Here is a 14,687-nt window from a genome sequence, read left to right on the forward strand (position 1 = left end):
CACAGCGGAGATTACGCTGAATCTGTTCTTGATGGGAACAACTCACTATGGGTGTAATTAAGGCTTAATATGATCTAATCTCTCACTTTTGAAACCCTGAGTCTATCAGCGATCCTGATCCACCAGCAAACCATTGGGCATTGTGGGAATGTTCATTAGTCACTGTAATTGGCTGGTGATAGAATATCTGGACCAGATATTAAAGCCAGGAGGTTACCTGCCAGGAGAAACAAGAAATTCACGTCTCTTATCTAATTCCATTATTAATAACGGCAAGAATGTTTTACTGTCACTTGAGTAATTAAAAATACAGTGTGGATAACATCACTCGATCATTATTGTAGCCTTTTTGTGCACTTTTGTGGACTTCCTTTTCCAATAAGAACAAGGCAGTATAGGTAGTAGATCCTAAAAAGCATGAAAAGAGTCTCATTTATATGTATTTAAAGAAGACTCACAATGTGACACGCTCTTGCTGGAATGAGCAGCTGACCTTAATATATATCATTACCAATTTTATGACTCTCTACTTGTGCTTGTAAGCGGTTTATTTAAGATTCATTGTGAGGATGAGCTTTAATAGCAGAATGTGAATTTGTGAACGTGCCTTGGGTTGCTGCTTTACTTAAAGATACACTCAAAAATTGTTTTACTGCCATGTTTTACTGAAGCAGCAAGCATGTGATGTTGTGTATTTTCATACACACGTCCCTTTTGGTTATCCTATAAAGTAACAATGGTCATTTTTCAAACTGGCTGCAGAAATGAAACTGATTTTATACACCCCCTGTGTCCTGTAACCCCTTCAAGCGAGGACATTGCAGATGGATATTAGGTCACTTTCTGCATCAGTGTGGTCAGAGTCTGATACTGGCATGACCACATTTGTGATCATACTTTTCCAGGGTCTCTGCCAGCAGCCATTGCTGGATTCATTTTCCAAAACTCCATGAGCTCTTTCACTGATCAGGCACTTCTCTGTTGGGAAATACCATGGTAACGGCGCTGGCAAGAGCTGACCTTGGCCATCATAACAAACACATATGCATAATGCACAAACACACACTCTGCTGCTGCTGCTGCTGCTGCTAGAGTTCCCCACCAGAGCTAGGCAATTGACATACTGTATCCCCCATGGCCACGGGGCCTCACTAGTCAGAAGTGAACAGTAATCAAAGTAGACACACAGGTCGAACTTTATTATCAACCACTCGATACCAGCTGCAAGTCCTCCAACAGACAGCACACAGGAAAGAACAATTTGGATTTTCAGACACAGGGCATGGAGGATTGGTTTGAAGCTTTTCAACTTGATCCTTTTGGATGTTGAACTGAAGTTTCAGAACTTTAAGACCGCAAGTGTGGCACACTGAAGCTGATGACCCGACAAAGGACGTGGAAATCTCGTAGGTAGGACGGGATTCATTCCCTCTCTTTCATACTTTGTTTTTCACCGTTTGTCACTGAGTCATGAAAATGGCAAGATAAACAAGCTAAACTGCACTTTTTTAATGGCTGATTTTGTAGCTGCTGGGAAATGCTAAACCTTTGTGCTAATGCACACCAAAGAAGCTGGCATCTAAAAGGCCTGTACTGTCAAAAAAAAAAAAAAGAACAAAAAATCTTTGAGATTAAATGGATAACATCCTCAAAGGGAATGTCTGATATTTTTATATTATTCCTTTGCCTCTGAAAAAACACTTGTTCTCACCTAGACAACTAGTTGAAAGTGAATATCTGATCATTTCATGGTGTTCTGCCCACTGAAATCTGATTAAATTACATAGTGTGGAACATGGTACATTTCACAGCATGAATATTTTTTGTATCCATATTGATTATATAACATTTTGCTTGTTTTAATTTTTAAAAGACCCAACTGCTTGTTTTTTAATCTGAACATGTCACTACGTGTACTTTTATGATATTTAGTACATGTTTACGAAAGGTTTCCTCAACATCATCAAAGGCTAGAATATAAATGAGGCACCTATGAACTATGGCTTTCCATTATGTTAGTTAAAGTACTATGAAAAAGACAGAAAACATTAACTCCAATAACCAGTGTCACATCACTGAGGAACTACAGTAAAATGACCTGGAAGAAACAAATCAGAGTTGAGCAGAGAATGTCTTGTTTTTCCAGGAAATATACCAGTAAACAGTGCTGTAATGTTAATAACCTCCAGCAATTGGCATAAAACAATTTGGACATTTTCTGGGCCAATCAATATTTGCAAGCATGAAACAACTTACACCCAGTGCTTAGATTAACCTTACCATAAAATGCTATTCAGGCATGAAGAGATCATTCCACAGCCAGTAAATGAAAAATTATTACCACTCTATCAAAAAAAGGAGGTAATATTCTTTGGGCAGACAATGTGTGACCAGCACCGGCAGGTGTAGATAACAGTAGGAATTTCTTGAAATTGTCATCATTTTGGTATTTCGGTGACCCAACGTGAACTTGACTGTGGTGGACTAGAAAGAAAGGTGCAGCAGGTTTGTTGGTAGTGATAAGAACATGTAGTTCAGTCATCTGGGTGCTTTTTTGTGGCTTGAGTTGGTATACCCAAGTATAGCACCTAGATCAAACTCTTTAAAAATTATGCTTGTGCAAGTTATTTTAATATACATTTTAATATTTAATCTATTATATATTATTGGGTGCTTCAGTTATTTATTTATTGCAAATGTATTAGACCACCACCCAGGGTAAGATTTATCCTTAAGCTGCCATAAATTTACATTATTGGTAAACTATATATTTATTTGTGTTTCTGCAATGACTAACCCACTGGTATGTGCAAAATCACAAAATGTTAGTTTTAATGCTAAAATATAATTATTGTTGTTATCTGTGAATTCTCAAATGTGCTATTTTATAAAAAGGCAGAAGAAAGTAAAGCACTTTTTTTTGGTTTAGGATGTGAAATTACAGTTATTTATTTGCATTCCTGAAGAGAAAAATTAGTTTTAGCAATTAAATGTTCCTACTACTACTACTACTCCTAGGGATCTATGGGTTAAAGTTAAAGCAAAGCAAGTCTGCTGTCCGTCTACAGAAGGCCTCTGTGAGCCTCGATCCTTCTAAGAATGCCGGGTTTGGTTTTTGTCCTTTATTCGAATTCATATTTTCTGGAACTACAGATGTTTCTCAGTAATTTATGTGACAGCCATTAGCTTTAGTTTTCAGAGGCAGTTTCCCAAGTTCTTAAAAGGGCTCTAAAAGACTATAAAACTGTTTCAGTGGCAATAAATTGTGAATTGAGTGGTATTTCCCTCCACTAAAATATATGCACCACAAAGCCACTAATATTTGTATTAAATAATAACAACAGCAACAAACTTCTTCTTCTCTACTTTCATTTTCAAACTTTACATGCGTCCAGTGTCAGCGCATTATCCTGAATCCATCCAACTGAGATCCAAACGCAGTGTGAGGCACTCAACCGCAGAGACACTACAGAAAGGTGGCTTTCTGACCCCATTGGTCCACAGTGGTCCCATAATGGGGAAGACTGGGCAAAGTACAGTGGACTTGAACTCCCCTTCAGAGGTCAAACAAGCAGTTCCCTTTGAGGAGCTGGATCGTGTGGCGCCCCCTGCAGATAATAAGAAGAATGTGGAAGAGCCTCCTGACAGGGGAAGCTGGAAGGGCAAGTTTGATTTCCTCCTCTCATGTGTTGGATATGCCATCGGTTTAGGAAATGTGTGGAGGTTTCCCTATTTGTGTGGCAAAAATGGTGGAGGTAAGAGCTATGCAATTTATTAGAACTTCAGAGTTTTTCTAATTCCTGTATACAAGATCTTACCAAATATATTTTGTTTGTCTGTTTGATGTGTTTGTATCAGGGGCCTTCCTGATCCCATACTTTATGACACTGGTCTTTGCTGGGATACCGCTTTTCTTCCTGGAAACAGCTCTGGGACAGTTCACTTCAGTTGGAGGACTTGGGGTGTGGAGACTAATCCCTATGATGAAGGGTAATGTATAAAGAAAAATATGGATTTACATTTCATTGTGTACATTTAGAATTCACCCATGTATATTCCGAGTAAGGATTATGAGCATCGTGAAAGCTATATACATCAGAAATCGGCGTTATTTTAGTGACTGAACTTGTTCCCATTCTGTGAGACCTTAATTACCTGTACAGGAACTTCCAGTGTCTTATTCTTTCCTGCTCCTTTCCATATTATTATTATTATTATTACTATCATTATTATTATTATTATTATTATTATTATTATTATTATTGTTGTTGTTGTTGTTGTTGTTGTTATCCACAATTATTTTTGACATCTTGCTAAATGCTCTCCTGTTTGGGGATAGCAATAACACCATTGCCCCGACACTAAAATAACTCGAGTGAAGCACTTCATTGCAGATCCTCAGGCAGCAGAGACAGCAACAATGCCAGTGAGCGTGATGCAAAGCCAAAAGCAACTGAGCATTAGAAACAGCACAATGACAACTCTGCCAATAATAAAGATGATGATGACCATGTTAGTTTTTCTCTGTCACGCAACATCATTTTTAAAATTAGTTAGTAACTTGTGTATCTTTCCCCTCTTCCTTTCTTTTCATTACATACAACCTTGAATGTTAGCTGACCTGTAAAACATTGTATTGTGCAACACTGACACTTGTTCTCGCTTCAGGAGTTGGTCTGGCTGCAGTTGTTTTGTCCTTCTGGCTCAACATTTACTACATTATAATCATTGCCTGGGCGCTCTACTACTTATTCAACTCTTTTGGTTCGGTATGTTACATAATCAGTAGCAAACCTGCAACACAGAAAAGAAGTTGTAAACACTGTCATACATGCTAAGTTGAGTCAACCTGTGCTTGTATTTGAATCCAGCATTTATGTAGCAACTTCATTAGTCTTCAAGAACTATCTTTGTCATTGACTTTGTCTATTTGGTATCAAGTGAGCACAGTCTACAAATTTTGGAACAATTTTAGAACAAAATTCCTCAATATAAAACAGTCAAGACTTTGAATATCTCATTGTCTTTAGTCCATAATATCATCAAAAGATTCACAGAATCTGGAGAAATCTCTGTGTGCAAGAGATAAGATCAAAAATCAGCATGAGTACATGTTAGCTTTGTGCCTTCAGGAAGCACAGCATTAAAAACCGGCATCATTATGTCATAGACGCAACATCCTCCGCACTAACGAGTAGAGGGACCATCTGGCTTGTTATTAGCACTCAGTTCCTAAGCACGCATCTTGCCAGGCTTTTGGACTGGGCTGATTTTGCCAAAGCCAATTAGGAATAGGGAGCTTGCTACAAAGGCACTGTCAGTGCTAAAGGATATATGCAGGTTACAGTACAACATAAACTCCCATAACGATGAGCAAAAGAAAAACAAAATATGATTTACGAGATTTTATTTCTGTTTTAGTTACATTTTACACAGTCCCCCAACTCTTTTGGAATTAGGGTTGTTGGTCTTCATCAGCAGAAAAAGCTGTAAAACTTATTAAAATAAGAAAAGATAAAAAATAAAATAAAAATTTAAAAGTTGATGTAGGTCCAATACGAAACCTGCTAATTTATACTAATCTTATAGTATGTTGGACTCAGTTTTCTTTTATCCCATTTTCCAGACATACTTTTGCCACCTCGTCCATAAGTAAGGTTATTTAGGATTTGTTTACCATCTTTCTCAGTGTGCAGTGGTTTTCTTTCTCTGCATTATCATTCTGCTTTGGTATTTCTCTGCATGACTGGCTGCCTTTAAGAAGCCCGATGGCAGAAATGTAAAGACTTTGCAGGCATAAGTTTCTTGTACTGGGAAAACTACGAAGCAGGAAAAAAAGGGTTGTCATTGTTGTTCAGTGTTTTTAGCTGAAGGTCAAAAACAGACTGAGTTCATTAAATGTCATTTTCACTGTTGGGTGGTTTGCCTTTCTGTCTCTGTCGTTGTTTCTTTTGTTTGGGAAAGTCTTTGTGGTTTGCAGTTTTGATGATTTTTCCTCCTAGAACCTGTTTTTGTTCATGCATACTGTATGCTGTGTATGCAGGAGCTGCCTTGGCAAAGCTGTGATAACCCCTGGAACACGGAAAAATGTTTTTCCAACTACAGTCTGACAGACACCACCAACTTGACCAGCGCTGTCACCGAGTTTTGGGAGTAAGTTAATATGAGATATTTTGCACGAGAATGTATAGAGAGGTATATCTGGAAGCTCTTGGTGCTTATCTCCGTCTGGATTCAAAGAATGCCTGTGTGTGTTTCTGAAGGCGTAACATGCACCAGCTGTCTAATGGCCTGGAGGAACCAGGAGAGCTACGCTGGCCCTTAGTGGGCACTCTTGGGCTGGCGTGGGTTCTTGTCTACTTCTCAATCTGGAAAGGAGTTGAATGGACGGGAAAGGTGAGTCTCTCTGCCCCCGTTTCTGTTAATTCTCTTCTTTTGTGTTGTTTAGGCTTTGTGTTTTCATCAGTCTCAGACCACTCGGTTTACACTGGCCAGTATTTTTATCAGCACCTCTTTCTGCCTCCCACTCCCTTAATATTAAAGCTTTAATCATGAAAACATGACCAGACGTTGAGCTTTTCATGATGTAAACCTCATGTTGTGGTTGTTGCCCGAGTAAGTGGGTGAAACCTAATAAAAGGAAACATGAATTCAGAGATATTAAAAGTTGAACATTTGTATTTTTTTAGGACTACTAGCTGCAGCAGGCTATAAAGTTGGTGCGTTCAGCATATTTGAGAGTCAGATGCAAACAGTGGCATGGAAATAACAAAAAAATCTTCATTTTTTTCTTATCTGACTGAAGCACCGATCAGCTGAAAATTATGTTTAATTTTCAGTTTTTGTTTAAATGTATTTAAATCTTTCATGATTTCCTGACTCTTCTCTTAAATCATCTCTCTGTTTGAGTGCACCCTCTTTCATTACTAAAGTTTTATGTATCTGAATATAAAAGCTAACCTGGTCCGTGGCACATCATAAAATTATTTTAATAAAACTTAAAAGGAACAACAATGCTGCATATATTACAAAGTGTCATTATTTATGCCATTTTTATTTTATATTATATAATGATGCAGAAGCTGTGTGTGAAAAAGTGCACCCTCACTCACTCTCTCCATAGGAATTAAGAGGGTAAGTAGAAGCCAGGTGCTGCTAATCACATTCAACTGATTAATCATCAGCAAGTTTGTGCAAGCTTTTTCATGAGTGCAAAACATTCAAGACAGTTGCCAGTCTTCCCAGGAGCAAATTCAACCCAAGGTCAGATGGTGCAATTGCAGACAAACTGCATAAAAAACCAAGAGCTACATTTTAGCCTTAGTTAACATTTTAAATGTTAAAATTCATAACAGTACAATTAGAATAAATGACTGAAAGAGTTATGGCAGTACGGCTTAGTTACATCTAAACAAACTACAGGATTTCTGGAACAGATGAGACCAGTGTGGAGATGTTTGGCCACAATACCCAGTGCCATGCTTGGCAAAAACCAAACAAGCATATCAGCACAAACACCTCATACCAGCTGTCGAGGACAGTAGTGGAAGGTTGCACCTACATTTTGAGTTGACCGTGAACTCATTTGTATAGCAAAATACTCTAGCATCAAATGCAAAACCATATGATAGCTAAAGGTTAGTCGAAAACGGAGTAGTTGATCCCGAGCACAGCAGCATATTTACAACAGGATGTTTGATGTAAAGAAATCAAGGTAATTCAGTGCCCAAGTCAAAGTCCAGACTTCAACCTGATTGAAGAGACTTTAAGAGAGCTGGGAGAAAATTCCTTCACAATGATCTGAGAGACTGAAAAGTCATACAGAAAACCATCACTTCATGTTATTTCTGCTAAAGACATCTCTATGAGCTACTGAATCACTGGGTGCACTGTTTTTCACACACTGCTTCTGCATTTTGGTTTAGTTTTTGTTAAATAAATAATGATATATTAAATTGCATTTAATATAGAACCTGCTAAGAACCAAATCATTGTTTAGGATGTCCTGATATCTTAAACCTAAGAACTGAGAGACAGTATTTTCTTCCAGTTTCAGATGTTTGCATCCGCTGTCATTTTTCTGTGCACATCCAATCTCTCTTTTACCATTTTATTCAAATTGAAATAGAAATAGCTTCAAAATGCAAGATTTGACTACTGCTGGACAATTTAGAGGTGATAGAAAAATCTTCACTTTGCCTACTACCTGGGATTTCAAATTACCGCAAGTAAAGTATATGAGCAGAAACACATTTACACATTCACCGCCAGGGATAATTGGATTTTAATGTGCGGCATCTGAGAGCAGTGAGAAAAATGAATTTCCCAAAGGCCCTGGCCTTGATGGACAGACTTTTCAACATTTTTAATTCTCTTTCATTTAAATAATTAAAAAGAAATCATTCTGTCTTTCAGGTAGTGTATTTCTCAGCCACCTATCCCTACTTCATGCTGTTCATCCTGTTCTTCAGGGGGGTCACACTCCCTGGAGCCATAGATGGGATTCTCTTCTACATTACTCCAGACTTCAATAAGCTCATCAGATCTGAGGTTCATAGTTTGCACAAATCCTCATCTAATCACCCACGTGTCTTAACAAACAAACACCAGTAATTACACTATGTTGTCTCACAGGTGTGGCTGGATGCAGCAACTCAAATCTTCTTTTCATACGGACTGGGCCTGGGATCGCTCATCGCATTGGGAAGCTACAACTCTTACAACAACGATGTCTACAAGTAGGAGCAGGAAATCCAAAGTGTTGTAGAATCCTCTTTTGTAGACGATGCACAGACAATGATGCTCTTTTCTTCTCTGACTGATGTTTTCTCAGGGATGCAATCATAGTATGCTGCATCAACTCTTGCACCAGCATGTTTGCTGGATTTGTCATCTTCTCCATCGTAGGCTTTATGTCCTACATCACGAAGAAACCCGTGCACGAACTGGCAGCATCAGGTGAAAGTCATATTTTATAACTTATAAGAAATTGTTCATTATTCAGATTTGATTACTTCTGGATTAAATATTTTTAATGTACATATTAGAAGCATTATGAAGTTTGAAACTAAAAAACATTTTAAAAATAATAATATAATATTGCATACAGACACAGGCCATCGGTGGTCAAAGAGAGAAAAATAATTGATGTGGTTTTACTAAATTAAGCACGAATTGCTACTATGTGCAGGTTTAAAATAATTATTCTCACTAATCAGATGGTAGGGTCAGAATTTAGCATAAACAACATGAAAGCACAGATTCATCGTGCTTTGCATCAACAGTTCCAGATAAATGCTATTTGTAATATTTTCTTGGCACACATTAGGTCTCTTAGTAACACCTTAGTCCAGCTGAGCATGTTTAAACGGCACAGCCTTCCTGAGTACTGTTTCTGACCATTTCCATCTATTTATGACCTCAGCCGTCTTCTGATGGCTGCTTGCAACAGGATTATGTGCCATGTTATGAAGTTTGAATCACCATCTCAAATGACCTCTGTAGTTACCAGATCTCAATCCAGTTGATTGGTCCAAGTTGGTGCAATCAACAAATCTGCACCAACTGTCTGATGCAATCAAGTCAGTAAGGACCAAAATCTGTGAGGATGTTTCCAGAACCTTATTGAATCTATGCCAGGAAGGATTAAAGTAATTCTAAAGGCAAAAAGAGGTCAAAATAGGTATTAATGATGTGTATCTAATATAGTAATTCATATAATGTTATAAGTTAAAGCATTTATAATTTTAATAATTTGTCTCGTTTGCAATTTTTAGGTCCAGGGCTGGCATTTTTAGCGTATCCTCAGGCAGTCACACAGCTTCCCATGTCCTCGCTATGGGCCATCCTGTTCTTCTCCATGCTCATGATGTTGGGCCTGGACAGTCAGGTACCATCAATCCAGATGTTGTAATAGAGATATTACAACTGATTAATTGGTGATTGCTATAAGTTTATAGATGAACTAAACTAAGATACTGGTGCTCTCTTTTAATAACAAACCACATTCTTCACGTCATCGTGTTTTAGTTCTGCACAGTAGAGGGCTTCATCACAGCTCTGATGGATGAATATCCCATGGTTTTGCGAAAGAGGAAGAAGGTCTTCATCCTCATTGTCTGCTTCATCTCCTTCATCGTCGGCTTCTCTAACATCACGCAGGTGCTGCATGAACTCTGCATTAGGTCACTATAAAATGAACAAAGTAAAGAGGGTTTTAACCATCCAAAGAATGCGTGTAAACCTGTTTAATATTATAAGAGGACGGTCTTGAAACCCAGCTCGTGTGAACTCTTGCGCATTTTTCCGACACAAGGGAAAAGAGCTCTTGCATTATGCATAATGACAAAACGATCTCACAACAACCTGCGGTGTACTCTCATCATGCATATTTTATTCAATGAAGAGAGGGATGGTAATATTTGGTCTCTAAAGTAGTTATGCGTGTTCCTGTATGTGTGTTGAAATCTCCTAGGGTGGTCTCTATGTGTTCAAGCTGTTTGATTACTACTCCGCCAGTGGGATGTGTCTGCTCTTCCTCGTCTTCTTTGAAACCATTTCCATATCCTGGTTTTATGGTAGGAAATCCATTTTCTTTTCATTAAAAAAAAGAAGAATTAAAGCAAATATTACAACTTGAAATTAAATGTAACCACATTGGTAATAATTTGAGTCATTCTGGACGAAATGTAACAATGACTCCAGCATTTAAATTTCCTACTTAGCTGTTCAACAGGAAATTACATCTATAAATCTCTGCCATCTTGGCTTCCCTTTCCCACCCCCACCATTATGGCTTTGTTCTGGCAGTCGCTCTCTCCTCATTAACACCAACACTCCCTTTGCCCTCCTCTCTTTATGCCACAGGAGCTGAAAGATTTTATAAGAACATCGAGGACATGATCGGCTATCGGCCATGTGGCTGGTGGAAGCTTTGCTGGATGATCTTCACACCTCTAATTTGCTTGGTAGGAGAAAACTGATTATGGATTTGACCTCTATGACCTTCACCTAGAGGTGCTTAATTCTTTAAATTTGTAATTTTCAGTCAGGCTTTGTTCTTCTGCCAGGAAATCTAGGGATCCATCAAGCTAAAGCACTGGCCTTAGGTAGAGAATTGATCTAATTTGTATTCTAATTTGTATTTGACCTCATGGACGGTCAGGTCCTTTGGGAAATCTTGCAAAGTTAGTCCTGTATTGAAAAAGAACACTGAGGGAAATTTGGAAGAAATTGCAAACTAGACAATGCTTTGATAATCTGATTGTCTAAGAATAAGCAGAATGTTATTTTAACCAGGAACACTGTTGGATAGTTTGTCTGTTGTTGCATGTGGTCTAAAAGAAAAGCTAATGACAATTAACCTCGACTGGACTGTTAGCATGCCAACTCATGCAAGTCAATAAAGTACACATTGTACTTGGTGAACAGAGGTATTTCAGCAGGTATTTTTGTGTGGGTTAGCATGCTAGTATTTTGCTCAAAGCACGGCTATGTCTAATGATGCAAAACCCAATCAATCTACAGTATGTGCAAAAATCAATGCTTGTTTCTATATATTTCACATCTAAGGAGCTAGACCTTAGTGCCACTTTTGAAAGTATTTCAAGTTTAATCTCAAAATGTAAACTTGTATATAAAAAAGTGCTTTTGTTGGGGGTTTTTTTCTCACATATATTTGCTTCCGTTGCGCAGCCATGTTTTCTGAACATCTGTTTTGGATTGTGGCTTTAATTTTCACTCTTCTTCAGTTCAGTCCTTGTACCTGATCATTTTCAGAGGAATTCAAGTTTTGTTGTTGCTTGTTAAGACATTTAACACTGACTCATTAAAAAATAAAGTTACACCTGACAGGGAGCGAAACAAAAGGCGTCCAACATCCAAAGAAGAGCTTTGAATGTCCTTGAGAACTAATCCTGAAGACTACTTAAAGAAAGTCACCAAATACTTACCTTTACATCGTTAGACTATTTTTTTTTTTTATTTTTTACCTTATTTGCTGTATATCTATGTATGTTTGCACGTGTTGAATAAACTCCTGCAACCATCTCCCATTTTCCTAGCAAAGTCTTGGCTCAAGACGTTTGTACAAAACTGCTAAGCACAAGTTTCCTGGCTTATCTAGACCCTCAGGTTATGAATAATTACTGCACTGGAGTATATTGATATATGAATATTATAATTTTATTTTGTAGGGAGTGTTTACCTTTAGTGCCATTGAGATGACTCCTCTCACCTTGGGGAAGTATGTGTACCCCCTGTGGGGCCAAGCGATTGGCTGGCTCATGGCAATGTCCTCCATGGTACTCATCCCAGGCTATGTTATCTACATGTTCTGCAGCACCAAAGGCAGCATCAAACAGGTACAAACATCTTACACAACTCTCTCAGATTCTGATTTTAATCATCTCAGGCTAAAAGAAAATTATGCAATAAAGTGTTGAAAAGAGAATATACAGGTAACACATAAGATTAAAAATGGAAAAAGTCCTGGAAGGCTGAAGTTCATCTCTTATAAAGACTGTAGTTATTCAGGAAGAACAGAATTGATGGTTTTTGCTCAAGGCCGACATTATTATTCTGGTTTTAGGCAGGAAAGTATATTTTTGAAGACGTGCACTGCTTGTGACAGTAAATATTTACAAAGCAGCTTTACGTCTCTGCTGCTGATTCCTGTGAGATATTTAACTTCGGGCTAAAGAGCATATTTTGTTAACTTTTTACATTATTCATGTGTGAATGTGAGTACAATTTCAGCCAATACTCTCACCCGGGTTCAAATCATAATCATTTAATCATATTGTGATGTAATAGTTTTTTTTTTTTACATGTCCAGCGTTGGCGGAGGATGACAACTGCCCAGGAGGATGAAAGGCGATCAGGGCAGAATGAATTCACACACACAGACAGCGTGGGTGAAGCACCTGTCTAAACCTGATTGTCCAAGCTAAATAAATCTGTCTGCCAGGACTTAATGTAGTTAATATTGGAAGTTAACAATTTGATGGATGGATGGATGGATGGATGGATGGATGCAGCAAATCTCTGGACTACAGTGTCTAACCATCCTTCAACTTGAGTTGAAGTAAATAAAGAAGATGAATAAGTATTTTTGACATAGATACTGTTTCAGTAAAAGTTATGGCAAGCAAGTGAATGATACAGGTCACAATAAACCTGTATACAAAGCCCATATGTACAATAAACCATCATGAATGTAAATCCACATGCTCTTCATAAATTGCAGCACAATGAAGGCCTTTGTTTATAACGTTACTGCAAATTTAATGAATATTGTTGTACTGCGAAATGGAACTGTTAAAACTGGTAAAACTCGATTTCAAGTATAAAACTCTATTAATGGGGAACCCCAATATTTCATTTAAAGAACCAACCAGTTACTGTGATGTAGTTATTCTCAGCAACACAGTATTGCTTCAGTTGTCTGTAGGTCACATTTATCTGACCAAGACCTAAAATGAAAAGTAATATTTCTCATGATAATCTTTACAATAAATAAGGAAATCTACACGTTATTTACCATATGCTGTTTTTCAGTTAACACAGTTTTGAAATACCTGTTTTTAGTTTTTAATTATGTATATTGAAGTTAAGTATGTATATTGAAGAGTTTGATTAAAATATTAGAGAACTGTAAATATAATTGTTTTGTTATATTTATGCACTGTCTATAAAACGTGGATGTAGGTCCAGGAACTGAGAAGTGAAGCCAATGTGGAAGTGCCTTAAACTTAAATTCATTCACCTGACCAGCAGGGGGCGACTACTCTGGTTGCCAGAAGAAGTTTGATTGTTTAATCTTTATTATAACATTACCCTGTTATTCAAGTAAACACTTTACTAATGGGTTTATGGTTTTAACCACTAGTTTTATGTCTTGCTTAATACAAGATAGTGTTTATTTTGTATATAATGGTCAGATTTAGAGTAAAACAGATGGTAAAATAGGGTGATGTCAAAAATGCAGAGGCGGAAGTCAATAAACTAGTGGGTTGGATACATCCATATTTTATAAACAGTCTATGCTTGTATTAAGTGTATTTTTAAACTATGAAACTTTTCATGATAAATGTTTTCAAACTCTGTTTTATAAGGTGAATGTGAAAACCAAGCATCTTAAAAAAGAAAAGTAAAAGAAAAGACACTTTTTTCATCTCCAAAATTTTGTTTGGTTTTTAAAAGCTTCATTAAGCTTAATTTTATCAATACATAAAAAAAACACGTAATGCTTAAGTATGTTTGTAAAACTTAAAATGACTGAATATAGTGAAGCAAGGTTTTCTTTGGACTGCAACTTTATGATCTGTATTAAAGATATACCCTGATATTGCTTCAGTGTGCATGTTAATAAAATGTATACCATTGGCACTTGGGATGTCAATTCTTCATTTCTCATCAGCTAGTTAGAAGTCAGTAACTTCAGTATATACAGCTGTGGTCAAAACTTTACATATACTCCTCACAGTCATCAATGTTATTGTAATTTGACTTTATTTCCAGGGTGTATAGATTTTATCTTCTTATCTCTCAATTTTGCCTAAATAAAAATGATTTCCTTGATAACAATCAAAATTTCAGAGTGAGAATAACTTGTCAGAGCTGGTGTTTGGGAACAAGGTTTATCTAACATTAGCAGCATATTGTTATGTCTTTGATAAACTGACCAA

The 14,687-nt window shown here is 37.2% G+C and overlaps 1 protein-coding gene across 1 annotated transcript; it reads left to right on the plus strand.

Moving 5' to 3' along the window:
- The first annotated feature begins 565 nt into the window (after positions 1-565).
- LOC113009174 (sodium- and chloride-dependent GABA transporter 1-like) lies at positions 566-14,388 on the plus strand. The gene is made up of 15 exons (XM_026147350.1): positions 566-1,406; positions 3,396-3,755; positions 3,859-3,990; positions 4,669-4,769; positions 6,044-6,153; positions 6,264-6,396; positions 8,416-8,550; positions 8,635-8,738; positions 8,834-8,958; positions 9,777-9,889; positions 10,030-10,161; positions 10,475-10,577; positions 10,867-10,967; positions 12,195-12,362; positions 12,836-14,388. Exons 1-15 carry the CDS (start codon positions 1,379-1,381, stop codon positions 12,929-12,931), a joined length of 1,941 nt encoding a protein of 646 aa, XP_026003135.1. The 5' UTR covers positions 566-1,378; the 3' UTR covers positions 12,932-14,388.
- Positions 14,389-14,687: the final 299 nt, after the last annotated feature.

The sequence above is a fragment of the Astatotilapia calliptera genome, chromosome 17 (assembly GCF_900246225.1).
Source record: "Astatotilapia calliptera chromosome 17, fAstCal1.2, whole genome shotgun sequence".
NCBI classification, from domain to species: domain Eukaryota; kingdom Metazoa; phylum Chordata; class Actinopteri; order Cichliformes; family Cichlidae; genus Astatotilapia; species Astatotilapia calliptera.

Bases quoted from the DNA above. Each gene is read 5' to 3' on its own strand.
- LOC113009174 (XM_026147350.1), top strand. From the start codon at position 1,379: ATGACCCGACAAAGGACGTGGAAATCTC. The intron at 3,756-3,858 runs GTAAGAGCTATG...TGTTTGTATCAG, and splicing joins GTGTGGCAAAAATGGTGGAG to GGGCCTTCCTGATCCCATAC. The intron at 6,397-8,415 runs GTGAGTCTCTCT...TCTGTCTTTCAG, and splicing joins GAGTTGAATGGACGGGAAAG to GTAGTGTATTTCTCAGCCAC.